The sequence below is a fragment of the Ambystoma mexicanum genome, chromosome 10, assembly GCF_040938575.1.
Source record: "Ambystoma mexicanum isolate Mex_15411 chromosome 10, UKY_AmexF1_1, whole genome shotgun sequence".
NCBI lineage: Eukaryota > Metazoa > Chordata > Amphibia > Caudata > Ambystomatidae > Ambystoma > Ambystoma mexicanum.
The window spans coordinates 1,009,884,594-1,009,911,981 of NC_090932.1; the positions used below are offsets into that span (position 1 = coordinate 1,009,884,594).

Genomic DNA, 27,388 nt, shown 5'->3' on the forward strand with positions numbered 1-27,388 from the left:
ATGCTGTAATGTGTAAAAGTAATCTAAATGCTGCTTAAATCTTTCATGTAAACTATTATTATAAGTCATAAAACAATTGCTGCTTTTAATTTCCCTGTCAATCTCAGTATAATAGTTAAACATACAAGGAGCTTTCTCCACGAAACCCATGTTGACTCTAGTCTATGTCTAAATCCAGCTAAATAGGCTGATTCCACACCAATTCATACCAGCTAGGCTGATTCCCTTCTAACTCTAAATCCAGGTAAATAGGCTGAATCCACACCAATTCATACCAGCTAGGATCATTCCCTTCTAACTCTAAATCCAGGTAAATAGGCTGAATCCACACCAATTCATACCAGCTAGGATCATTCCCTTCTAACTCTAAATCCAGGTAAATAGGCTGAATCCACACCAAATCTCAATCATTCCAGCTAGGCTGATTCCATTCTAAGTCTAAATCCAGCTAAATAAGCTGATTACACACCAATTCTCAATCATGACAGCTAGATTGACTCTGTTATACATCTAAATCTAGCTAAATAGGCTGATTCCACACCAAATCTCGATCATGCTAGCGAGACTGATTCCGTTCCAAGTCTAAATCCAGCTAAATAGGCTGATTCCACACCGAATCTCAATCATGCCCACTAGGCTGATTCTATTCTACATCTACATTCAGATAAATAGGCTGATTCTACACCAAATCTCAAGCATGCCCACTAGGCTGATTCTATTCAACATCTACATTCAGATAAATAGCAGAATTCTACACCAAATCTCAATCATGCCAGCTAATCTGACTCTGTCCTAACTCTAAATCCAGCTAAAAAGGCTGATTCCACACCACATCTCAATCAGGCGAGCCAGACTGACTCTATTCTACATTTACATTCAGATAAATAGGCTGATTGCTCACCAAATCTCAATCATGCGAGCTAAGCGTATTCCGTTCTGGCGGAGTTTTGAGCGTCCAGCAGTCTATTCATTTGAAATGGTTGAGCCCCCATAAAAAGGGCATTGCAATAATCCAGCCTGGCATTGGTGAGTATTCCTACTACTGTTGGCTGACTCTATTCTATGTCTACATTCAGCTAAACTGGCTGATTCCACACCAAATCTCAATTATGCCAGCTAGGCTGATTCTGTTCTAAATCAAAATCCAGCTAAATAACCTGATTCAACACCAAATCTAAATTATGCCGGCTAGGCTGATTCTGTTCTCTCTAAATCCAGGTAAATAGGCTGATTCCACACCAAATCTCAATCATGCCTGTTCCGTTATATATTTCATTCATATTACACGGGTCTTAATGTAGTAATTGAAGTGAGTGGGAACGGTCAGGAACGGTGTTCCACTACTTTTCTTTTTTTCTGTTTACCATTCCTCTGCTTTTTACAACTATATGCACCATTCTATGTAGAGGATTTGCCCATTCATGTCCCTGTGCAAGTGTAAAGTTGTGATAGGAGCCTTAGTTACTAGTCACTTAGACTATTGCAATGCCCCAGCAGCAACACCTTGCCGCATGTTGCACTATGTTTCCCCCTACCCTTTCCCTTGCCGATACCATAGTTCCACTACTTTTTTCAGTACACTTCTACTTCTGTCTTAATGCTATTATCAGGCCAGCATGTTGTTCAGGTGCTAATACTCTACAGAATTCCATTTACTTTGCCGTCTTCTTTTTGACTCTTTGTTGATTTCTTTCCTTTAATGGGGGGTTCCGAACCCCTTCAGCCCCCATCCCAGTCTGAGCTGGTGAGCAGCAGGAGGTGGCATGGTGGCGAGATCCAGGTACTTGCCTGGAGGAGTAGAGCATATGGCGGGCGGAGAGGAGAAGAAGGGGCTTGCGGTTGTAGAGGGTGGTTTAGCGGTCAGAGGCGAGGTAAAAATGCATTCCCTTGGAAGCTGCAGGGGCAGAATGACTCCATTAGCGCGCGGGGGACCCAGCAGTTCCCTCCGAATGCAGCGGTCACTGTCCATGCACGCTCAACGTTGGAGGCAGCTGGTGGCGAATTGAATATAGTAGAACAGAATAGAATGCAACAGAATAAGCGTGGTTGGCATGATTCAGATTTATAATAGAATCAGCCCGACTGGCATGACTGAAACTCAGAACCGAATCTGCTTTACTACCATGGCTGAGGTTTAGAATAGACTCAGCTTGGATAGAATAAATGAGGCTTTGAATAGAGTCAATCTGACTAGCATTGCTAAGACTTAAACTAAAATCAACCTGCCTGGAATGATTAGACTTGTAATTTATTCCACTGCATCTGGTATCCACTGTTATAAATGATGCCAACTCAGAGGTCTTTGAATACTCCTGAGAGAATTTTCCTCTGCTAAATAGAAATGCTCATGCTCAGCCTCCCAGGCAGAGGTGGAAATGTAAACATGGCATTTGCAATGAAGAGCTCTCTAAGCCCTGTTACTGCAAATGCTATGATTGAGCGGATGTAGGTAGGGGGCTGACCGTAATACCACCCGTACGTGGGGTCAGTAAGCCAAAGCTGTGATGAAATGACTACTGCTCAGCAGGAGTCCAGGGACGAGTAGTGGTTAAACCCCTACTCAGCCCCACACTACTACTAAACCAGCAGTGATCCCAATCATAACGGTGAAATGGACACAGTCGACAGGTGTACCTCCTTTGCCTCTTTTGCTAGCATGGGCGGAGGGACGACTATATCTTCAGGAGGGCTGTGAGCTGGTTACAGTTGCAAAACAAGCAGCAATGGTATGGTGGCACCAGAATAAAAGACTGTCCAACCAATGTTCCATAAAAATAGGACTCAAACAATTCAAAACAATACAGAACCACGCGTGTAAAGGAAACAGAGAGAATGCAGACTTTGAGAATAAAGGACTCTCTGGGTTTCAGGCAAATGATTTCAGCAGCAATGTCAACGCTCAAGGGTATGCCTTTAAAAAGATAGAGAAAGGGGGCTAAAAGTGGGCACAGGGGGATAGTGCCTCTTCAGTATATTTTCTGTCTTATCTGTAGGGCTCAACAGCAACGAGCCAGGAACCTAGGACCTTTACTGCAGTTGAGCCATGCAGAGACAGTTGATATGTTCTTTCCCAATGGCAAGTCACAGTCGAGTCAGTTTCAGGCACAGGTTCCCAGTGGAATGAGTCAGCATCCGAGATATCCAGTGATTTGAGTCGGTGGTCGAGTCTGCTGAGAGATGATGCTTCTGCTGGGTTGGGTCAGTGCTTCTGACGGGCGAGTCAAAGATTTCCTGCAGGTCGAACCAGTGTTTGAGTCAGTTGCTTCCACGAAGTCAAGCTGGCGATCAGGTCGAGTTATAGTGCTCCTCTTGAATGGATGAGTCTGGTGGCTCAAAGAACATAGAGTGCCAAAAGCAGCACTGCAGGTCAAAGTGAGTTCAGCATAGCCAAGCTGGCTCACAGATGTCTTGAGATGGTAAACAGGGTCCCAAGCTACCTTTGGACTTTAGGTTGCTAGAAGGCACAACCCAGGGCCCACAGGGACAAGGAGAGCCCTTAGTTATGCATGTACACTCCAGGAAGCTTGTCTTGACCCTACACTGGGTCTTTCACCTCCAGTGAGAAGGATCCTGGTCCCAGTGCAGAGGCAGCTGAGAGGCTTTGGTCCACAACAGCGCCACAGTTTCCTGTGGTTAGTTAGAGAGCAGAGCTCTCCCCGGCCTTGGGGCTCTCTGTTATCACCTCTATGGCAGAGGCCTTTGGAACAGACTGTATCCCGTGCTCTAGATGAATCCTTCTTCTACAGAGTTTCCTCTCTACCCTTAACACAAATCACAAACCGAACGAGCTGGCCCTGAGGGAACGAGCTGGCCCTGAGGGAACGAGCTGGCCATGGGCGTAGGACATTGGGTGGCCAGGGGGTTCAAATCCCCCCCAATTTTAAGTGGGGGGATGTAATGTCATTTATCCCCTCCAGAATATGTGTTTGGTGTGCCGTGCAGGGATCTGTTTTTGAAGTGGGGGGAGGGGCTGCTTACTATGTAAGCTGCCCTCTCCCCCCTGGCCCCCAAAGCATGGGGGCAATACCCTGGGGGCAGATGGGTGATCATCTGCCCCCAGGGAAGGGGGCAAACAAAACAAAAAGATCATTTTTTTTTAAAACGTAGTGTTGGGTGGGGTGGGTGGGACCACTAGCCACCAGGGATTTTTGCAAGGGGGGTGGCCCTCTACCTCCCAACCCTAAGTGGATGGGGCACCTTATGTAGCCCTCCCTGGGGGCAGATTTCTGCCCCCAGGAAGGGGTACATGAGATGCCCTCCATCCATTTGGGGTGGGGGGAGAGGCCACTGCAAATATTGTCAGCGCCACCCCTCCCAAGCCTGGTGAAGTACGTTTTGACCCCCCCTTGGGGGCAGATGGCCACACACATGTGCCCATCTGCCCCTAGAGAAGGGCAAAACAAAAATATATATATTATAACTTGTTTTGGGCGGGGTTGGGGGGCCCATTAGACCACCAGGATTTTTTGAAAGGGGGACGGCCCTCCCCCCACCCTAAGAGGATGAGGGAGCACCTTATGCAGCCCTCCCTGGCAGCAGATTTCTGCCCCTAGGAAGGGGTACATGAGATGTCCCCATCCATTCAGGGGTGAGGGGAGAGGCCACTGCAAATATTGGCAGAGCCACCCCGCCCCCCAACCTTGTAAAAGCGGGCAGAGTCCAGAGGAAGCCATTGTCAATTCCGCCAGCAATCGCTAGTTGTGTGAGGTATTTACACTCTTCCAAAGTGGAAAAGCAATGTAATTTCACCTGCCTTTTACGCTAAATACATTTAAAATGACCCCAGATAAATGCCAGTTTGTAATCAGAATGAGTAAGCATGGCATGTCGCTGGTAAGAGGGTGTCCTGTGCTTCTTGAGTGCGTTGGCAAATGCCCTTAATTGCCATCTCGCGTTAAGCAGGCGCTGAAACCCATCAGTGTGAATTGCGCAATAATAAGTCGACAGAGGTATTTCAAATGGACAATTTCACTCTTTGGGTGACATTGTCAAAGTGGGAGAATGTTGCCCAGCATGGGCTACTTTCTCTGCGGAGTGAATTGTGCCCAACCCGAGGAAGTGTGAAAAACACACAAGGGCACTGTGCCCTGCTCTTTCTGTGTGTGTTTTCTCCACAGGGCGACAGATGTCGACTCAGACATGGGTAAGTCTCGGGTGGCAAGCCTGTACCCTAGCTGATGTGGCAAAGGATTCCATACTTCTGAGGCTGATAACCTTAGTATCATTGAGTTACATGCCGCAGGAGGCAATGTCTGCCCACCCTCAAAGGGTACGTACAACCAAAAGTAATAGGCCCCTCCCGCCCCATCATGGCTGTAGGGGCCAGGCTCCAAAACAGGGAAAGAATGCCCTCCAATCATCCTTGCCCATGAGAAGGGTACCCCCGTGCCCCAGGAACCCTGTTGAGAAACCTCTGTGCTTTGCACGTGATACTAACATTATTTAAAGCCAGAAGTCTAAAAGGTAATCGCTTAATTGCAGCTGGAAATTAGCTCCTGGCGTGATCAAAATGTCTTAACCAAGTGTGACATCATCCCCTTCCTTTATAAGCAATATGTGTGCTCTCATGTTTCTTCATCCACTGAATTACTGTTAGAAACAAAGGCAAGAGTTGTGTCTCTTGTGTAGGCATTAGGAAGGCAGTTGCCAGCCTCTGGCATAATGTGCCCATGTTCTTCCAATATTGGCTAGCTGTTGCCCTCTTATGGCCAGGTAGAACCATCATGGCAGTGACTGGCAAATGCCTTTCCCCTGCAGACAGAAAAGCGGAAATAAGAGGCCAATTCAAGACACGGAATAAATAGAAGTTAAGACAGACTGCAGCTGCCATTGCTGTGTTATGGAGAATATGTTAAGTGTTCAAGCAAGGAGGTATGTATTAAGCAAGCAAGCAGTGAGACAAGGGAGAGGCAAAGAAAGGCCAGAGGGGCTCTTTGAATAATGTAACAGAGCAGAGGACCCATGCTCTGCCGTCCTAGTAACATATGAGAGAATCTAGATCAGGCTTTGCCGTAAATGCTAAACGAGAAAGGAACAGATTCCAGCTCTGCATTCAGAATAACAAAGGCAAAGAAAGGCTAAGCTCTGAAGCCAGCATGAGATGGAATAAGAGGGACCAGACTCCTCGTGAGAGGCTGGCCCGGCCCTCGCAGGGGCACTAGAGGGGCAGCCCACATAGCTGGCCACCCCCCTGGGTCCACATACACCCCACCTACTAGGCATCCCCCGGGTCTGACACATCCGGCAGCGGACCTGGGGAGTGCTTATAAGGGGGTGGGCTTGCGATCGCTCCTCCTCGTTTGCTGTAACTCCCCACCCCCGGAGGACAGTCAAAGCAGCAACATCACACACCTGGTCCCTCTACTCCCATAACAGGGCTTACTCAGAGGTACAAACAAGATTTCCTCTTTCTTTGAAACCCCCATCTTTCCATTCCAAGAGACACACACGTCTCCTTGCCCCACACAAAATAAGTAGCAACTTGCAGTTGGCAGAAAATGCTTCAACTCCTTTATTTGGCAGGAGTCCACTTACAGGTGATCTGCCTCTTAAGGAGCTGGCGTCCTAGCTGTGGCCCACTGGAAGCAATTGTTATTTCCTCTCTCTTACCATGAGCTCATATTCAGATGAAAAATCCAGAAATGCAACATATTAAGACATGTTCTTTAATGCTGCATCGTTTAATTTTCTTCTGTTTTCTTTTCTTCTTTTCTCTTGTTTTATACAGTGATATTTGTAATTTAATACGTGCTGCTATTTTAATTTTGTGAAAAGTCGAGTTCTTTGACTAAAACACAATAAATAAAGCAAAGTCCCCAAGATGTCCCCTGTCCCCCCCAGATTTTATATCTCCTACGCCTCTGGAGCTGGCCCTGAGGGAACGAGCTAGCCTTGAGGGAACAAGTTGGCCCTGAGGGAACGAGCTGGCCCTGAGGATTTGTATTGGTTTCTTTTATCATAATTTTGTTTATTTATTGTGGTTTGGTTTTACATTAAAGCCTTTCACAAAGTCATTGCGTATCAACAAAACTTAAAATTAATTTATTATGAAATTGTGACGTCACATGAGACTATTTGGAAATCCCAGGGCTTTTATATACACTCTTTTTAAAATGACACTTATTGAAAGCCTTCGAACAGAAACAGCGGGCGGAGGCCGAACCAGACTTACCTGCTGGGGACTGTGCAGCTGCCATGGTGCGCTGTAAACGCGTGATATTCACAATGCTCTTCTACTGTAAGTAAAATGACGTTTCACTGAAGGCGTGTATTCGATTTCAAAATAAAATAACCAACATGGCTTTCACATAGGCCATATTTGTTCTGTGTATTTTGATTTCTTGTCATATCGTCTCCGTGCTATTGTTGGCTTGTTTAAAACAAGGCTTCACTGGACAGATAGTAGAAAATGCACATAAAGCTTGGAAAATGTGTTCTCTCTAATTAATTACTTCATTATTTTAAGGTAAAAGACAGTAACGTGTTGAAATTCCCGCAATCTTTTTCTCTGGCGTCTAGTTGTGTATGGAAGGGTGGAGTTCAAAAGGCGCGTTCTTTTTTCCTAAATCCACGCGCAGTGAGTGTCACAGTGAATATTTTGTACCATTAGACATTGGGGCCACTTCTAAACTGGGAATATAGGCTGCAGGTGGTGGAGGTTAGTTGGTGCACAAAGCAGTGTGGAAAATCACGTCAAAAAAGGCAGCAAGGAAAACAAGCATTGGCAATGCCAACAGTTTGGGCTTTTGTGTAAGCATGGGAAAGGCACCTGCCAGGCACTCCCATAGTGGTATTAACTGGCTAGCGATGGTAGCAGGTGCAAAATAGTGCGAGTTCCTGGGAATCTATAGGCAGTGCCTGGTAAATACACAATCCAAAACAGTTGGCTTTGCCAATGCTTGTTATTAACAGGACTTCAGTGAAGGACACGCATAGTGCTTATAAATCGAGTGGTTGAAAGCAGACCTGGTTAAGCCACTTTTATTACACCCGTACATGGTTAAATGCCCCAACTAAGTCATTTACTTTCAGAAGACTGCTTTGAGAAAACACTGGCAGGCACTTAAAGTGCAAGATGTAAGGCATGATTAAAGTGAGTTCAAGGAGTTGCCATGAGAAGGTGTTTGGGTATGGAGGGGCAGGAAGCGGGTGGGAATGGCCATGTTGATTAGTATGGCCATGGGCAGCCAATGGGTGGGCAAATAACCAAACAACACCTACAAGCTCTAAATCCCTCCTTATATGCCATTTCTCCCTATATGTACTCTAGTGTAATAGTTTCGGCTTACAGGTGGCGCAAGCAACACCTATTAGCCCACACTGAACAGGACATGAAAGCAGTATTTGAGCCGTGAAATTTAGTGCCACAATATTGTGAGTCACCATACAAATGTGGCATGGATCCCAAGAGAAAGTCTGGACAGCAAGCCAGAAAGAATACACTGTGTATAAATAGTGTTTGAATTGAACATGTTGAATTCAACATGCCAAGAATTTGGAACCTCCTCCCCGTCATCATCAGACTCACCCTCACATTCCTACAATTCAGAAAAGAACTCAAGACCCACCTCTTCAAGGAATCTCTCCTCCTCAACACCTAGGCCATCGCGTCGGCCCCTGCGCCACCTGACTCGCTAGACTCCGCGCAACTCTCACCTCCCTGCCACCTGGTGATGCTGTACCCCTCTGTATCCTACCCCCCGCTGTATATCTGTTTTGTTGTTACCTCTGAAAAGCGCTCCGTAATGCATTTGTACTGTTGTGCACCTCTGTAAAGCACTCCTTTATGTATCTATATTGGTGTATACCTCTGTAAAGTGCTGCGTTGCTTCTAGAAGCTAGGTCTGCGCTCAATAAATACCACAATGATAATAATAACATCCAGGCCTCCCCTGGGCACACTACAACTCTCCTCTGAGTAGGTAGGAAGTTATTAGGTGGGACAATAGGAGCTGAGACAACAAAAAATGTACTGTCTACTCAAATACCAATGTTTACATGCATCCATGTCATGTGACAAACTCTGCTAGTGTCGCCTCAGTTGCCACCTCTTCACATGGGATTTGCAGTGTACCCACGGCGAGTTCTGCATGTGAAAATCACACATTGTTCATGCATATTTCCAAGACAAAATGTATGTTGTTGCTCCCCTAGGCATGAACACCCACAATAAACCTGTGATATGGTATGTCAGACAGTTCCCCCCTGCCATTTGCATGTGCTCTGTTGGATCTGAAGGAGCGTGCAGACTGGGTTAGGTTAGTGGCCTTAACGAACCTGGGGTTAGATTTCCCATCCAAACCTATATCTGCACGAAACCATGCACGATCTCAAAATACTGGGCACTAACATACCCATGGTTCTGGAAATAAAACGTGGGCTCCCTTATTTCAAAAAGACCCTAAGCCCTCTTTACTTACTTGTGACCCCAGTAATCCTTTCCCATTCTTTTGAAAATCAATAACAAAAAATCTTTCCTACATAAATAAAAGTAAATGTTTCTTTACTGACTGATCCACAAAAAGCAACATAAGTGAAGCATTTTACTCCATTTCTGTTACACCTCTTACACCACTGCACAGCTGTGCAGTGTCCTCAATATGTTTCCTGCAGCTATGTTGTCAGTATCCCTGCTCTACCTGTAGTCAAGAGCAGTATTTTCTGTCTGATCCATTCTTGGGTGGACTGGGAACCAAAAGAGGCCCTGGAAATGATGTTCAAGGTGTCCCCATAATGCACATTTTCAGCAAGCTCAAACCTTTCCCTATGAGAACATTTGGAAACAAAATTGCTTACCGTATAAAAGAGGCCCTGGGTGCAGAGGCCTACCGAGAAATATCCAGAGTTCCCTATAGGCCCGCCCACCACTGGTAGTGGTCCAAGGTAGTGCTGTTGGGGTTACTGCCTCCTTCACAAGCGCTGCTATGGAGTCAGCATTCAGATATTAGCCATATCTCCAAGGCTGTGCGAACTACAGGCAAGCCCTCTCAAGTGATCTGTGTGTAGCATACATCTCCTGTCCCCTTAGGGTGTGGTCAGGGGTCTGCAAGGTCATGGATACATGCCTGGTCTCAAATTAAGAACCGGAAACACTGTCTATCGTTAGGACCAGTGAATATTCAAAAATGTCTGTTGGCTCCCTAATAGTAGCTCAATGTTCCGTGATCTTTCTGCACTTTTGACCTTCCTGAACGGGTTTTTCCTGTGTCCGCAGAGAGTCTTTCTTATGCCCATGACTGCGGGCCACAGGGCTTTAACATTGGGGCTCCAAAGACCCAAAGTTGCAGGGGTTACCTTAGAGCAGGGATCTGACTGTAACCTTTGACGCAGGTGAGGTTTCTTGGGAGTTGTAGTCCAAAACATCTGGAGAGCCGTAGTACATACAGTTGGTCAGGCTGCAGCAGTGGGGAGATAGGGTGCCAGTGGGGCCGAGTTACTGAATTCTTCCCAGAGGTAGAAGAAGCAGTGGCGGTGACAAGGGCGTTCCGGGCAAGCAGGCTGCATCGGTAGGCTGAGGTGTTGATGGATTAGGCTGTCATCACCTCTAGAATAGTACAGAGAGCAACATAATCGCCTCCTAAATGCTCTTAGAAAATGGAGCATTCACAAGGGTCGATTTTTTCATTTTATGGGAGACACTATTTGAGCTTTTACAATTAGGAAACCTTTGATTGGAATTATCCACCAAGGACCTCTCACAGTTTTCCCAAAGACACATCCCACCAGGGTACACCCTGGTTTCCAGTCCACAATCATCTGTCAACGCAACTGTACAGACATATCTGGCATCTCAACGAGAGACCTCCCCCGCCCACCCCCGCCGCCTTGAAAGTGGTACACTAAGACTTTTTTCATCAAGAGATGGAACACATGAAAATTTGACAATTTTAAGATTTGTCTTATTATTATTATTATTAGGTATTATTATTATTATTAGGGTATTTATTGAATGCGGATCTAGCTTCGAGAAGCAGCATAGCGCTTTGCAATCATAGGGGGAAGAACACTGCCTTATCTGCTTCGAATCCTTCGAAAATATAGTATATTTCCTTCCGGTTTGGAAATCTAGTGTATTTCTTCCAGTTCAAAATCGTAATTCTTGTCTGAAGGGAAAAAGGGCTTCCCACTTATTCTAGGACTGGGTTAATTTACTAATCTAACACCAGTTCTACAATATTTGGGAGAATTGTTGGAGGATGGCCAGTGTGCAATTAGGAGTAAATATTGTTTAAAAATAATATTTATTCCAGCGATATTATCACTAGGTACCCTTTCTCCTAATCTCTGTCAACTTCCTTTGTTGTAATCCATTGTTTTCCTTTGCACATATCGGGTTGGAGATTCCATAGTTTTACCTCTTCTTGAATTGTGATGAATGTTTCTTCTAATACTTTCCTGAGATAAGTCAATGTTTCCCTGCATTCCCAACATAAGGCACATGTGTTTGCCGACCTAAACAGGCAGCTGTTTTCAAATTGGCTCAGTATCCTTGGAGGGGTCCAGACCATACAGGTCCAAGTGTGGCTTTGAGCCCGATTCTTAGGTACATGCAAACAGAAGTGCTCTCCCATTGAGGAACAACGCTTTTCTTAAAAGCCCCACATTTTATTAAGGTAAGAATGTAACGGCATGGCATCAAAGCCTCAACGTTTACATGTGCCTGATGTAATGCCTGTGAACAACCCTAGAAACTGCCAGTAATGCAGGATGGCACTTCAAGGGGATTCTCCATGCAAAACACTGGTTTTACATGTCAAAAAAAGGAGTTAAAATATGGCACCTCTGAGGTGCCTTTCTCATTTACTGCACGCATTTGTCTTTTGTAATCAAGGACTTTTCCAGACTGCAGCACCACTTTTCTTATTTATTGAAAGCCAAATGGCGCTTTCGTAAATCAGAAAAGTGCCAAACCTTAAAATCCAACCAGTGACACTAGTGCACATGTGTGAGTAATTCGAACATCCACACGGCGGGTCTGCACTCGCCTGGGCTTTTTTTGATATTTTTTAAAGAAATTGAATGATGCAAGTTCAACCTCAGAAAATGTGTGGGGCTAATCCGCACACATTTTCCTATGCTCACCGCACAACAAACACATAGCCACATGTACTCTGGGTGAACACAGCCTACAGGCGCAGTCCTCCTGTCATGTTCAGTTGGAATGTGACAGCCAGAAGTACATGAAAGCAGCAAGAGGAGGAGGGCAACACCTTCCTCCTGCCATGGCCAGCCTAATTAAATATCAAAGGCTCCATGGATCCGCCCTATCCTTTGTCCGCCTGCTGGTGGCAGCACATACTGATGAGAGTTAATTGAAGCAGGCCGCGGGAGGCCTGGTCACAGGACTAACAAAGGACAGGATGCCCAACACCCTTTTGATACGCATCTGTGTCAACTTGAAGTCAGCACCCGCCCCTTAGTATGAAGGGCAGTGCATGTCATGTCTGGGACAACTCAACAGTTACTAAGGGGCGGGAGCGGACTTCAAGTTGACACAGATGCATATCGAAAGGGTGTTGGGCATCCTGTCATTTGTCAGTCCTGCGACCAGGCCTCCCGCAGACCGCCTTTCAGAGGGGAAAAGGATGTGATTTGATGAAGACAGAAAGTCTGTTCTCCACCATAACTTCAAGGGAGACCTTGCGCTTTGATCAGGGACCACAGAGAACTCAATTAACCAGAGAGACCCTTTGATACACAACAGACTGGAAGATGGGTGGGACTTAGTAGGACTAGCACTGAGACAACGATTCCTGGGCCGAGCTGCTGTGTAGGCCAGCTTGCAGCCTTCTGTCCAGCCTCTCTCGCCGAACTGCCTGCTGCCTGATACCCACAGCTGTCTCCCATCTTGAACTCTGTCGCAGAAGCTGCAAAGCACCCTGAAACCGACTCAACCTTGTCGAGCACCAAGAACTTCTACAAGCACAAAGTACATTGTGGTTCTGTCCGCCTGATACTTCTCTGAAGGTCCCTAGTGACATTTTATGACCCATTAATCCCTTTGTGCTGAAACCAAGCATACTTGAACATTGTGATTAATTACTTTACCAACTACCCTCCTATCAGTATCCAGAGTGCATCCCCTTTCCTTCTTGAAACTGTCTGTCCTCTGTATTCCTTTTCAGGGTGGTTCATATTTTGTAGTGTGCTAGAACTGTCTGTTGTGATAACAATAATGTAGATATTTCTATACAACCTCGCCTGGACAGTCACTTTTATCACTGGGTAATAATTGTATTTTCGCTGTGTTGCAACTAACCAGCGATCCACGACCGTGCAGAGATAAGCCTGCCGTTCCATCCACGTTACCAAAATTGGACAGGGAGGTTTATAATTGACTTGTGTTTCCAATCTGTTCTGATCCCTTCTGGTGTACTAGAGTTGTGGGGCTGACTGAAGGTTTAGAAACCCATATTCATCCCTGGACCACTGGTGCCCTGGAAGTTGATTCGTCACAAGATGTTACCCCATCAAAGGTATATTTTAGCAGCTTTAGCTGCTGGAAAGCATGACAGCTCCCCTCCAATCCTTTCACCCACCTCAGAATGGTGGCGCTGGAAACTGGAGGGGAGAATGTCGCCTTTCAACACTGCTTTTGTCACGAGCTCAGAATCGGATCCTCAGTCGGAAAGTCAACTGCACGCTAAATTGCATTCTCGACTTCACACACCCACTCGTGCGCACTCACACTCCCACACACCTACACCTGCACGCACGCACACATACATCTGCACGTTCAGTGTCACACTCAGATGCACACTCAGTGGCAGACTAAACTTCACATTCAGTGGCCCACTCAACTGCACATTCTAGTAGGAACATACACCTGCAAATTCCAATGCGTACCCATCTATACACCCAGCTGCAAGTTAATCTAGGCACACACATCTGTATGCTACACTACACACTCAGCTCCATACTCAATTGTACACATCAGTGCACATTATAATGGCACACTTGAATACACACACATTTGTACGCTCCACTACATACCCATCAGCGCACTCAATTAAACACTCCACCAGCCAAACACATGTGTGCGCCCATCTACATAGTAATCAGCACACTGAAGTGCACATTCAGCTGGGCACACACTTCTAAATGCGCAACACACTCATCTGCACACCCAATTGCATACTCAGCGAGGCATACATAGCTGCAACCTCACCTTCACACTCAAATACGTACACCTCCATAAAATCAATCGTACACCTTTCCGCACACTCAACTAGCTACACATCTGTAAACTCAAGTGCACACTCATCAGCACACTCCACTGCCCACTCCTGGCTGTCATTTAGTTGCTATAACACCTGCACGTCTTCTCTCTATATCTGGTCGCTCCTCTCGTCCGGTTTGGCCTCACCACTTGTGGAAATCTGGTGGTATGAGGCAAGCGTGAGTGGTGGAGGCGGCCTTATGCATATGCTGGGGAAGTTAGTTCTGAGATTCCGAATGTGGACATGTTTAGGGGTTCAATGCTGATCAGTGAAATTCATACATCGATTCGGGATGTTTTCAGATATTCAGAGTTCCCCGTTCACCTGTTTCACTTCGTAGGGTATTGATCAGTCTGGCTAATGCTCCTAAATCAGAATCGATCATTGGGAATCCGAACGACCCAGATTCCATGTGTTATGTGTGCCATTTACTATAGTTCACTGTAGACTAAATCTTCAGTTTGATAAGATGGCTATGACCCTTGACCTGTACCCAATCTCATCTTGGCGCAGTGCAGTGACGTTTTCTGGATGCTGAATGGAAGTGTTTTTAATTATTCCTAAATATCTATTTAACATTTTCTCCTATTCTCCCCATCACCCCACTCTTGTCTGCATCCTTTCTCCCCCTTCCACTCATGCCCCCCTTGCTTTAACTCCTCTTAATTCGTGCTCCCCTTTCCCTAACATGCTCACTCTCTGTGTCGTTTAACGTCGGCCGTTCCATCACACCGTTCCTCCTCTCCCTGGACTCCTCCCCAATTCCCCCGCTCTCCCTTCCCTTCCTCAATCTCTTCCTGCCTTTCTTGTTCTCTTCCCTCCTGACTTCCTTCCTTGACTGCTTGCTTCCTTCCTTTCTCCTCAACCTCTCCCTCTTCTCTTCTTTCGTTTTTCGCTCTCCCCATCCTCTCTCAATTAATCGAATTTCCCCTTATACCCCACTTGCTCTCTTCCTTCCATGTTTCCATCATTCGTCGTCATCCTTCCTTCATTTGATCCATCCGTCCTTCCTCCCTAACTTTCTACAATTAACCTATGAATCTATTCTCCCCCCACCCCTTTCTCAACGTTCCCTCCCTCCCTCCCTCCCTCCCTCCCTCCCTCCCTCCCTCCCTCCCTCCCTCCCTCCCTCCCTCCCTCCCTCCCTCCCTCCCTTCCTTCCTTCCTTCCTTCCTTCCTTCCTTCCTTCCTTCCTTCCTTCCTTCCTTCCTTCCTTCCTTCCTTCCTTCCTTCCTTCCTTCCTTCCTTCCTTCCTTCCTTCCTTCCTTCCTTCCTTCCTTCCTTCCTTCCTTCCTTCCTTCCTTCCTTCCTTCCTATTCCCATCACTCTTCTTTCCTTGCCTCGTTTCCCATCACTCTTCTTTCCTCGCCTCGTTTCCCATCACTCTTTCTTCTTTGCCTCGTTTACCATCACTCTTCTTTCCTCGCCTCGTTTCCCATCACTCTTCTTTCTTTGCCACGTCCCCCATCACTCTTTATTCTTTGCCTCTTTTCCCAACCCTCTTCTTTCGTTGCCTCTATTCTCATCACGCTTCCTGCCTCTCCTTCTATCACGTCCCTCTGCCTTCTTCTCCTCTGATCTCTTTGCTCCTCACTCCAGGTCGGCTTTCGGAAGGGTCGGGCACACTTCCTGGGCCCCTTGGGTGCCAGGACTCAGCTGGAATTGGTTCTGTGTCTGGTGTCACTGCTTCTGGCTGTTCTGCTCTTTGGTTGTGTGATTGCCCTGGGAGTCCAGTACAGCAAAGGTAAGAGTGAACACCTCTTCATCCCCATCTCCAGCACAATCTTCCCAAGGGACTGGATGACACTCGTGACCGCATTTACTCTCTAGAGCCACATTCCCGTGTCAGGGGCTAATCATCTCTTCTCAGCTCGCATGGACTGTCAGGGCATCTTCCCTGACCCATTCATTCCTCAACACCTCTCCCTTGACCCCATGAACTTCTTGTTTTCTCTGACCTCAGGGACTTTCCTACTCCTGACTGTGTCCCTACGACCTCTCCCACACTACTTGCCCAACCCCAGTAGCTCTACAACACTTTTTTCCACCCACAGGGGTCGTAAGCAACTCCATTCTGCTCCAGGGAACCCCCAGGACCACTGCACTGACCCGAGGGACCCTCACCACCTCCAGCTGGGCCCCAGAGATGCTTTAGCACCTGTCTGGCTTTCAGGAATCATCAGTACCACACATCTGACCCCAGGAAGCCCACAACATAAAAACACTCTAGCTCTAGTGAATTCTCACAGCCTATACTCTAGTTCTAGGGACTACTTGCCACTTGCACCTTGGCTCCTGTGTCCCCTCAGCAGCTCCCTCCTGGCCCCAGGGGACTCTTGGCACCTTCATTTTGGCCCCAGATAACCCCCACCACCTCCACCCTGGCTGTGTTGCATACTCAGCACTGTTCCTCTGACCCTGCAAGCACTGAGCACTTCCACAAAGGCCCATGAGACCACCCAGCACCACTTCTCTTGTCCTGAGACCCCATATCACCTCCGCTCAGGCCCCAGAGACGCCTCAGCACCACTGCTACGGTTCTGGGACCCCATATAACCTCCACTCAGGCCCCAGAGACTCCTCAGCACCATTACTATGGTTCTGGGACCACATATCACTTCCACTCAGGCCCCAGAGACTCCTCGGCAGCACTGCTATGGTTCTGGGACCCCATATCACCTCCACTCAGGCCCCAGAGACTCCTTGGCACCACTGCTATGGTTCTGGGACCCCATATCACCTCCACCCAAGCCCCAGAGACTCCACAGCACCACTGATATGGTTCTGGGACCCCATATCACTTCCACCAAGGCCCCAGAGACTCCTTGGCACCACTGCTATGGTTCTGGGACCCCATATCACCTCCACCGAGGCCCCAGAGACTCCTTGGCACCACTGCTATGGTTCTGGACCCCATATCACCTCCACTCAGGCACCAGAGACTCCTCGGCACCACTGCTATGGTTCTGGGACCCCATATCACCTCCACCCAGGCCCCATAGACTCCACAGCACCACTGCTATGGTTCTGGGACCCCATATCACTTCCACTCAGGCCCCAGAGACTCCTCGGCACCACTGCTATGGTTCTAAGACCCCATATCACTTCCACCCAGGCCTCAGAGACTCCTCAGCACCACTGCTATGGTTCTGGGACCCCATATCACTTCTACCCAGCCCCAGAGACTCCTCAGCACCACTGCTATGGTTCTGGGACCCCATATCACCTCCACTCAGGCCCCAGAGACTCTTCAGCACCACTGCTATGGTTCTGGGACCCCATATCACCTCCACTCAGGCCCCAGAGACTCTTCAGCACCACTGCTATGGTTCTGGGACACAATATCACCTCCACTCAGGCCCCAGAGACTCCTCAGCACCATTGCTATGGTTCTGGGACCCCATATCACTCCCACCCAGATCCCAGAGACGCCTCAGCACCACTGCTATGGTTCTGGGACCCCATATCACTCCCACCCAGGTCCCAGAGACTCTTCAGCACCACTGCTATGGTTCTGGGACCCCATATCACTTCCACCCAGGCCCCAGAGACTCCTCTGCACCACTGCTATGGTTCTGAGACCCCATATCACCTCCACTCAGGCCCCAGAGACTCCTCGGCACCAATGCTATGGTTCTGGGACCCCATATCACCTCCACCCAGACCCCAGAGACTCCTCGGCACCACTGCTATGGTTCTGGGACCCCATATCACTTCCACCCAGGCCCCAGAGACTCCTCGGCACCACTGCTATGGTTCTGGGACCCCATATCACTTCCACCCAGGCCCCAGAGACTCCTCGGCACCACTGCTATGGTTCTGGGACCCCATGTCACTTCCACAAAGGCCCCAGAGACTCCTCGGCACCACTGCTATGGTTCTGGGACCCCATATCACTTCCATCAAGGCCCCCAGAGACTCCTCGGCACCACTGCTATTGTTCTGGGATTCCATATCACTTCCACCCAGGCCCCAGAGACTCCTCTCCCATATCACTTCCACACAGGGCCCAGAGACTCCCCGGCACCACTGCTATTGTTCTGGGACCCCATATAACTTCCACGAAGGCCCATAGACTCCTCGGCACCACTGCTATGGTTCTGGGATCCCATATCACTTCCACCCAGGTCCCAGAGACTCCTCAGTACCACTTCTATGGTTCTGGGACCCCATATCACTTCCACCCAGGCCCCAGAGACTCCTCTCCCATATCACTTCCACCCAAGCCCCAGAGACTCTTCAGTATCCCCGCTGCCACCCCAGGGCTCGTCAGTGCCAATTTCCGCCCAAATGAGGCCATCAGCATCTCCATTCTGACCTCAGGAACCCCACAACTACACTCTGACTGTAGTGAATTCTCATGGACTCTGCTCTAGTCCCAGAGGCTCCTGCACCATGCCACGTTGTCCTCTGGGACTCCTCTGCACCTCCCTTCTGGGCCAAGGGATTCCTCAGGTCCTCTGATCTGGCTCTAGTGAATCCTTTTTGCCTCTGCCCTGGTCTCAGGGTCCCCTCAGAACCGAAACTGTGACCCATGGTTGCCACTGCAGCTTCGCTCTTGCCGCAGTGACCCCTGAGCGCCTCTGCCTTGGCTCCAGTGAATCCTGACTGCCTCGGCTCTATTCCCAGGGACTTCTGAGTACCTTCTTTCTGGCCCACAGTCCCGATTGCTCTTTCTCCAGAGCCCCTCTACTCTGGTTCCACTGCCTGAGTACCACAGCTCCGTTCCCAGTGCATCCTCACTGTCTTGACTCTTGCTTTATGGGGACCTCATATGGACCATATAGTGCCTCCATGCGGGTCCCAGAACATACACAAGGCCTCTGCTCTACCCATAACTACCTATTTGCAGAACCCCCACCAAGGCGGCACACGCCCCTACAGGATTCAAACGATCAAAAGTCGCCACGGAAAGAATAGAACAATTAAAACTCAAAACGAAGGATTTTAGAGGCATAATCCCCAAGACCATGCAGGTTTCGATATAGCCCTTAACGCTTCAGAAATCACAACTTTGAGGAGCCTTGGTTCTATATCAGCGCTCTTAAATGTGATGACGCACAAACAAATGATTCTCAAGAGCAGTGGATTGAATATGATTTAGAGAGCCTTGGCGCCCTGGAGCCCTTGCAACGTGTGGGAGTCCTTGATGATTCTAACCCTTCTAGTGCCCTAGTGCTTAGAACGTCCATGGTATTTTCAGTGAAGAAATGTGTTATTCACAGCCCTATATTCTGTGCACTCTAGTGCTCGAGGGCTCTTATCAACGTGCTTCTGATGTATGAGTGACCCATTGACACTCCTCCTAGAAGTCCCAGGATATTTCTCTTCTGTGCAAAGGGACAGAAGTTTACATGCTGAGCCTGTATTTTATCTGGAGCCGGCACCGAGTGCACGAGGTCACAGGCTCTTACGTAGATGGGAGATTTGGAGCAACGGCGACGAGGGGGTGGCTTGCAGGACTTGGCAATGGAAGGATAGCTCATCCTCCCCATCAGGCGATTTCCCTCCAGAGCCAGGCATCAATCACTATCTGGTCGGGCCTTCATTGATACATTGGCCGTCGCCATCCTACAACTTCTGATGAACTTCCTATTTCCCGGCATACACCTGTTCCATGACCAGGGACTGAATACAGCCTTCCATCCTTCCACCCTTACGCCACTGAGCCGTGACTTGGAATATAGCTCGAGTGGATGAGTCCTCGCGTAGATTGTGGTCCTTTGTCACTTGTCAAGACTTCATTCAATGTACCTTTAGAGTAGCTATAAACAGTTTTGGGTGAGATCTTTTCAATTTCGAGCAATCTTCCCATACTTCTCTACTTGGTCAGCTGTAGCATCCCCTCCACCCCCCTAGGCCAACTGAAATCCTGCTAGGGTGTCCACGTGATGCCCTGCTAGGTGTCCACGTGATGCCCTGTTACAGGAACACAATTGTTGAGCCTTGTTCTTTCCTTAATCAAGTCATCATCATCATCATCATTCAATTCTTAAGTCCAGTCTGTTCAATAGATGTCAACCCGCAGCTCCCATAATGGCTTGTGTGTCATGTGCCCATCTGTACTTGTGAAGCAGCGAGATGTTCACATTCTGGCAGGCTTCCAGAGACTCTCCACTGAGACCCATTAATCGCGGGCTTCAGGGAGCTCTGGTTCCTTTCTGTTCTCGATCATCTCAGTTCTCGTTACTGCTTCTCCAGTGCTGCCTCTTCTTGGTGGGTTGCCCTTGGTACCCTCCGCTAGGCCAAATTTTCATTCTGGTTGCCCTTTTCCTCCTTCAGATGGGCACCTTGGATCAGTCCAGCTATGCTGGTGCCTCCGCTCACAAGGCCTTCTTAGGCAGGTCTTCTTCTGCCCCATAGCATCCTACCTGTTGGGGCATTTCTAGCTGGAGACAGAGTTTTTGCAATACCAGCTGTTGAATAGTGTATCCTGGCTCCCTTGTGTGGCTTTCCAGAATTAAACAGGCCCTTGAAAACCCAAGACATAATGCTTTGCCCACTGTGTGTGTGGAAACTCGCATACAAAAAATAAATATGCTACTCATTAGCCCTGGATCGCTGCCACCTGGCAACATTATGAGAGAGGTAGATGAAATCTTGAACACGCCTCTTGAAGTGCTTTTTCTTATTTTGCACTATTTGTTCAGTTATTCTAGTTTGTTCCTTTTTGAAAATGTATCGTCCAATGCATGCGATTTCATAATATATTGTTTTATATGTAATAAAAACGGTGCCACACATGACACCACCACCTGCACCATGTGCTAACTCCTTCCGAAAATTGCCATTGGGCACACTACTGTTGCCTTCTTACCAAACTCCAGCTGATCAGAATTTGATTGTAACCGATCGCCGTGTCAGAATAGGTATCATGATGATTTTAAATCGCTTGTTTTCTTAGGGCAAGGGTCTGCAACCTGTGGCACTCCAGATATTTTGGACTAGAACTCCAATGATCCATAACCCTTGACAATGATGACTAGAGCTGATGGGAGTTGTAGTCCAAAACACCCGAACAGGCAAAGGTTGCAGACAGGTGTGCCAAAAGGGTCTTCTATGTACTGCATACGTTAATTGCTCAAATCCATAAAAGCGATGCAGAGGGGCAGCTTTTTTGGATAGACGTATTTTGCTATAATATGTACCTTTAGCTGTGGCTCGCCTAAAAGCTAACAGGGCCTGAAAAGGGAGATAAATACCTTCAGCCCAAGCTTGTGTCTGCATAAGAATGATGTCCCCAATAATCTTTCTATACTGTCCATAAAAAAAAAAGAATTGGATGATGATCAGGTGGATTTCCAATATCCCTCCTTTTTAGAAGAACAGGGCATTGTTGATCAAATAACTGAAAGATGTGAAGCCCCATTAGTCACTGCATATGTGGTGGGGGTGCATCACGTGATCTTTAGCAATAGTGCTAGGCTCCATCTAATGAAGTAAAGCAAATTCAATGCATTGCAGATCCTTAGGCTCCAAAAGCGCTGGGGGTACCTAACACTATTAAACAATGAGCAGGTGCTCACCCAATATCATCGTCCATAATTTTTTCTAACAATACAAATTACAGTCATTACATAATTCTATGACACCAGGAACCGCCATTGCATTCCTAAAGCATAAGTGCAGGGTTCAAGTCTTCTGTCTAACTTTCCTAGACTGGCGATTATTCTGGACCCAAACCTCTGTATGCGAAATGATGAATAGTCCTGTATGTGAAAGCCACCTGTCCACCCCCTGTATCCACTCTTCTGCCCCCGGTGGCTGTGCCACAGAACCCTCATCCATCCACTGGAGAAACACTTCACACTTCTGAGCTCCGTCCCTGTGCTGTACCAATGATGCAGCCCATAGGACTGGGCCTTATAGGAAGGGTGACTGCCAGAAAAAGTAGCACTCTAACTATCTGTCTTTCTCTCGCTCTCTCTTTCTGTATAACCCCTATTGTTTCTCTTGCTATCTGTCAGATCCCTCCCACACCACGTGTCTCACTGAAGCCTGCATCATGGTGGCGAGTAAGATCCTGGAGGCCTTGGACCGCGAGGTGAACCCCTGCGAGGATTTCTACCAGTACGCCTGCGGAGGGTGGATCAAGCGGAACCCCTTGCCTGATGGCCGCTCCCGCTGGAACACCTTTAACAGCATCTGGGACCAGAATCAAGCCATCATGAAGCACCTTCTAGGTAAATCTTAGGAGACTGGGCAGGATGTGGCAGACACTGCCTAGTACCTCCTCCCGTGAGGCTCCCACGATCATCCTTGCCTGCATCAGGTGCGGGTTATGGAGAAGCCAATTCATAGAGTCCACCCTGAGAGATCTGTGCGTTGGTATGATTCTTCTGTCTTACCCTTCATCTGCTGCTAAAGACATAGAGGAGGTGTCACTAAAAAGAAGATCAATGGGTGGAAGTGCGAGAACACAACTTCAACGAGTGGTTATTGTTTGATGCTGCCGCACAACATGTATAGGTTTCTTTTGTGCAGGACAGCACAGATGGGTGATTGTGTGTGCTGCTCCCTCTGAAGATAGCGTGTAGATGAGTGTAGTGGTTTCTGTAGTCCCATGGGGAAGTGCAATGCTCTTGTCTTAGTGAGCTTGACAAGGATTGGTTCTTTGCATTAGGTAACAGAGGGTTGGATACTAGATGGGGCTGCCATAGTATCGAGTATGCCCGGGGTGGGTCGGTGTTGCTTGCAGTTCACCCAGACAGAAGGAGTTGTTGAGGGATTTTAGGATATGTGTGGTTTTCTTCTTTGAGTGCCTTCAAATATGGCAAGGGAACTTGCTTGATCTTGATGAGTGGTATTCTTGTTGGAGTGCACCTGAAGATGGGTTAGCTGCTTATAATGCAAACATATATTATTCCAGTTATCACATTTTAGAAGCTGAGGATGCTAAAAAAAAAAGATTACTTTTTAATTATATGTTTAATATCCTAAAATACTTTCTCAACCTTACATCTGCAAATATAGCTATTACACTATGTAGAAATCATTTAAACTCCTTAGCCACATTTCTATAACGGATCTTGGGAAGGAAATATATTGTTGGGATTTTCGGATGTTGCATGCTGAGAAAAGCTTTTTCATCATCAATTAGCAATGTGGTATGATGCCATTTAAGTATTAGATCATCCATTGCTTTGATTATACTCATTACACAATTGACATTTATTGTCTCGTAGCAATATGGTAGTGCCAAATGCGTTTCTGCTATCCTAATGTAGTCTTGTTTTTCCAATATAACAATGTTACCCTCCTTATCAGCCTCCTTTATCACTATGTCTTCATACTTCTCCAATCTATTTAGGGCATTGCATTCTTGATAGGCTAAATTGAAGGATATGTGTCTTTTGTTAGTTTATTTATTCTCATTTAGTTGGTGTATATCTTTGATCACCGCCTGATGGAAGGTGTCTATTAAATTACTTTGAGAAGGTGGAGGCACAAACGTGGAGGAAGGTTTTAGATTAGTATCCTTCATGACAGAACTTTCAATACCCAATTCCTCTATCAGTTGCTTCACCATAACCATTCTTCCTGCTTCTAAGGACATGAGTATTTGTGTATTGAGAATATCCTTAAGCGTGAGGACCGAGATTTCTGGATGATATCTAACATTGGTTTGTCTCCAATTGGTGTTATGGAAAAAAACGATATTGTTCTAGGTAATCTGCAAAATCTTGCTGAAACACTTGTGTATAGGTGCGTTATAAATGCCATATCATATCATATCGTGATTCTACTGGATGATCACTGGTACCTTCATTCACCATAGGCTTTTGTGTTACAGTGTCGACAACTGAAGTCATGTCTATGGGAATTCCCGACTGTACACACAATAACATCCCATTATCCAGTATGTCGTCTACCAGGGCTTAGGTCAAATTAGAATTATGAGCTGTATTTCCAATTAAGAGCAAAGTCTAGCTGGTATTTAGTTTAGAATTTTTTTGTTATTTTCACATTTGGGTTACCGGGAGACCCTTCTTACCAAATCTTAAAGGCGCTTGGAGAGGTAACAATATAGACGGATAGAAGGATATTCTCAATAGACGGTGTCGTTTAGACAGCTTGTTCTTCCGTACATTCGAGCTGTCTCAACGTCCCCACTGCCGAGGTTATTAATTAATGTTGTACCTCTCTCCTTATATGGGCTTGTAAAACCTCTGTTAACAACTGCTGCTTTGCCTCCTGAGCACCTTTACTTCGAAGACAGTAGGTGGAAGCCATTTTAAAAATAACTTCTTTTATTCTTAAATTTGAAATGTACATGTACTTTCGCAGCACACTGTGTGCCCGTTCCTGGTTTAGCCTGAGTGTCAAGCCGTGCTGATTTCACTCCTCTTAATCAGCCGCTTCTGACCAGCAGATAACTTCCAGCAAAACTCTAATCGCTGTTACAGATTACCATTCATGATATAGCCTGCGCGTCAAGCCGTACCGACTTTCTTACTTTTAATCAGTCGCCTCTGACCAGCAGTCAGCCAAACAACAATTCTGATCGAACAACAGTTCTGCTCAGACTAATTGGCCAACCTCACTGCAGAGAAGAAAACAAGAAGACAGGGAATGGCGTTGTTGAGGCACAGCCACAGTTCTTCAGACTGCACTTAGAAACACACTTGCAGACGCGCACAGGTGAGTTTTTAACTCAGCCTCTCCAGGCAATGTTGTTGCGCGCAGATCCACTAAATCACCAGGGATGGCAAATAGATTGCAGAATAAAGCTCCAGGCATACACTCGAAATCCAGCTCAACTACAGACTGTGCACTTAGAAATGCACTTGCAGACGTGCGCGCTGACGCACGCAGGTGAGTTTTTACTCAGTCTCTCCAGTTTGTTGGTGCTCGCAGCGCCACTGAACCACCGCTCAACTATAATGGATTCTTTTTTTTTAGGGCTGATGAAGATGGATGCAGTATTTTCTTGAGGGTCATTGATGATTGGTTGGCTTTTGTTTGAGAACTGCTGAAGATCAGGATCTATGTTAGAACACTGAATTCTGTTGCTCAAAAGTAAAATGGTCGAATTTTATTGTTTTTACCAAATTATTTACTGTAAAATGTGGGCGAAGACACCCGGCATAGTCCCCTCGCCTACCCCCCGCCCAGCTCTACAGATAAGGGGTGTATCAGCCTCTTTTACTCCCTAAAAATAGGCAATTGCTCCCAAAGAATTTAAATAGGGAGTCAAAATACTTCCAACAAATAATAGGAAATAAACACATAGACCTTGTGCCCCTGCTTTCACCCACACGGCTCGATGGATATGTTTGGGCAGTAGTGCACGTAGTACCACAGGAAGAAACTTCTATTATTACTGCCTAATTGGAAGAAGTAAACGTGTATCTTTTAATTTGTATGAATAACTAGGTGCAAAGGAATTATTATTGCAAAAACATTTGCATTTTCCAAGGAAATCTTTTTTACTCCATCTATATATATAAAGTCAAAAGTTTTGTGTGGGTATGTGGGTTTGTGGCTTGGCGCAAAGCGTTGTTCCTCATACAATTTCACACTGTTTCACCAATCTGCACCAAATTGTGCATAGTTATCTGTTAGGACTGTCCGAACATTACTGGCTATATGACATTTGGACACCCCACTCCTTTCTCCAGATTTCACCAAAAGTCAAAATGTGTGGCTATGTGGCGTAGTGAAGCGTTGTTCCTTATACAATACCACACAGTTTCACCGATCTGCACCAACTTTTACATACTTACCTGTAAGGACCCTCTGGACATTACTGACTCCATGACATTTGGACACCCCACCCCTTTCCCCAAAAGTCAAAATGTGTTTGTGGCTTTGTTGCCTGCCGCCAAAGCTGTAATCCATGTTAGCTGGGAAGAGAAACAAAAAATATATGAGAGGCGAATGGACATGAGAGGCGCAAGTGAAGACAGGTAGCATTCCAGAAGTTTCCACATTTTTGCTGCATCAGGAGAAATTACTTTTTCAGAGGATTTTTGCGAGTTGGTGCCTGCTGATGAAGCTGTAAACCATGTTCACTGGGAAAGGAAACAAAAAATGTTGTTTCGCAACAAGCCTTACAATGCTGTGAACAATGTTCCCCGGGAAGGGAAACAAAACATGTTGTTTCGCAACCAGTCCCGACACGAGGAAGAAAACTCGAAGCTATAGGACCTTGAAAACTACATTTCAAGGCCCAAGGATGCACGATTTCCGAACTATTTGCACCGAAATGCACTACAAAAAACATCATCACGCCAGGGTAAGGCAGAACCGCAGCCTACAGGATCATTTATTTTCAACAAGTAATGAGAGTGCTATCATGTCTGTATACATAACTCATTCAGAGAACAGGTACTTTTGCTAGTTATAAAATACTTCCATTGGGAATTGGACTAACATTTGTACTCCCTAAAAAATCATTTTACTCACAACTTTAAAAAATAGGGCCTAACATACTCCCACTTAAAAATCTTATCTGGAACACTGCCCCCACCCCCTTTCTATACACCTAACACTAACCCACCATCTACCTTTTTGTGGTAAGGAAATGTGGTAAACTTGGTAAAAAGAAATGTGCCTAATTTACTTTCGCCCAAAGTTGTTAGTACTGTAGACGAATGTGAATCTTATTTTAAATCTTCTGAAAGTGGGTGCAGTCCTGTTTGAGTGAAGGATGGACATGGTTCTTCCATGAGTTCGTATTCCTTGGCTATCTTTCTATGTACTCACATTACTGGCCTAGAGGCAGGGTGTGGTTGGAAGTGTTTTGGTGACTCATGCACTGGAGGACAGGTTTGGTGGTGGTCAATTAACGTGTGTCTGTTACTCTTCCGCAGAGAATGCCACCTTCAATTCCAGCAGTGAAGCAGAGACAAAGACCAGACGATTCTACCTCTCTTGCCTGAAAGAACCGAAAATTGAAGAGTTGGGGGCAAAACCCCTAATTGAGCTAATTGAAAAGGTCAGTGTAACCCACCGGCCACCATTCGCAACTGTCGTTCAGAGGTGCACAGTATAAGTCTGTGAATGATCAGTGATCAGCGATCAGCAGTCTGGGTCATCTTGTGGCTCGATACAAAACGCCAAATATATAAATAAAGAAGGTAAACCATTCATATGCAGAGTCGGAATAGTGGTATTAGTGGGTTGAGTCTTGCATGCATTTCCGGTCTAGAGCATTCATCTGTCTT

At 46.7% G+C, this 27,388-nt stretch overlaps 1 protein-coding gene across 1 annotated transcript in view; it reads left to right on the plus strand.

The window, feature by feature from the left end:
* Positions 1-27,388, plus strand: part of ECE2 (endothelin converting enzyme 2) — a 513,778-nt gene that overhangs the window by 213,962 nt on the left and 272,428 nt on the right. The window contains exons 3-5 of the mRNA XM_069618808.1: positions 15,819-15,963; positions 22,187-22,402; positions 27,035-27,159. Of these exons, the coding sequence (XP_069474909.1) occupies positions 15,819-15,963; positions 22,187-22,402; positions 27,035-27,159 (486 nt within the window). The remainder of the gene's footprint in view (positions 1-15,818; positions 15,964-22,186; positions 22,403-27,034; positions 27,160-27,388) is intronic.